The sequence below is a fragment of the Meleagris gallopavo genome, unplaced genomic scaffold, assembly GCF_000146605.3.
Source record: "Meleagris gallopavo isolate NT-WF06-2002-E0010 breed Aviagen turkey brand Nicholas breeding stock unplaced genomic scaffold, Turkey_5.1 ChrUn_random_7180001843514, whole genome shotgun sequence".
Classification (NCBI taxonomy): Eukaryota; Metazoa; Chordata; class Aves; order Galliformes; family Phasianidae; genus Meleagris; species Meleagris gallopavo.
Genome location: NW_011112184.1, coordinates 14 through 756, shown reverse-complemented (window position 1 = coordinate 756; position 743 = coordinate 14). Strand labels below are relative to the sequence as shown.

Sequence of the window (743 nt, the reverse complement as noted above, 5' to 3'; positions counted from 1 at the left end):
AAAAAATGTAAATGGAGAGAAAAGGTTAGGTAGAGGAAAGAAAAACAGACACGACCCATGTTTTCAGAAAACACCAGATTGCCTCATGCTTTCAGCATTTCCTCGAGTACTGAGTAGGGTCAGGAATTCAGAAAGCAGGGGCTTAAAGATTCCTTCTTGATCCAGGAACGTCTTCGTGGTTTCTGGAAGAATTTCTCCCGGACCACGGCCAGCGGCTTCAGCAGGGCAGGCACCTTCTGCCACAGTAGCGGCTGCCCAAGCCGGACAAGTCAAAGCCCCCCGAGGTGATGGGCACGCCCTCAGAGCTGAGGATGCTGCCAACAGCAGCGGAGGTGGAGGAGCCCACAACGGTGTTCTGCGGGAAGGAGCTGAGGATGGGTCCGGGCAGGGTCACCACCACGGGAGAGGGCTCGATGGCAATGGTGGAGTTCTGGCACTGCCTGACACAGGGCTCATTGCAGCTGCTGGCCAGAGGGGTCGGGCCGCAGGGCCGGCATGGCACACACTGGGAGTAGCAGGACATGTCTTGGGACTGGAGGTACACCTAGGAGATAGGGATAGAAGGAAGTAGTACATGTGGGTATGTGAGGGGCAGCGTGGATAGCCTCTCACAAAGGAGCCAAGACAAGTAGCAAGATGGAGGAGGCAGTGGCAGAAGGTCATGTTCCTTCATTGTACCGGGGCCCTTCAAAGAGCAGTCTGGCCAGGGCGACTCTCAAAGTTTGTAGAAATCTAAAGCCATG

General features: G+C 55.3%; 1 protein-coding gene across 1 annotated transcript; it reads right to left on the bottom strand.

Annotated features, from left to right (window-relative positions):
• Nucleotides 1-194: 194 nt before the first annotated feature.
• LOC104915685 (feather keratin Cos1-1/Cos1-3/Cos2-1-like) lies at nucleotides 195-538 on the bottom strand. Its single transcript, XM_010726598.2, has one exon. It carries the CDS (start codon nucleotides 521-523, stop codon nucleotides 218-220), a length of 306 nt encoding a protein of 101 aa, XP_010724900.1. The 5' UTR covers nucleotides 524-538; the 3' UTR covers nucleotides 195-217.
• Nucleotides 539-743: the final 205 nt, after the last annotated feature.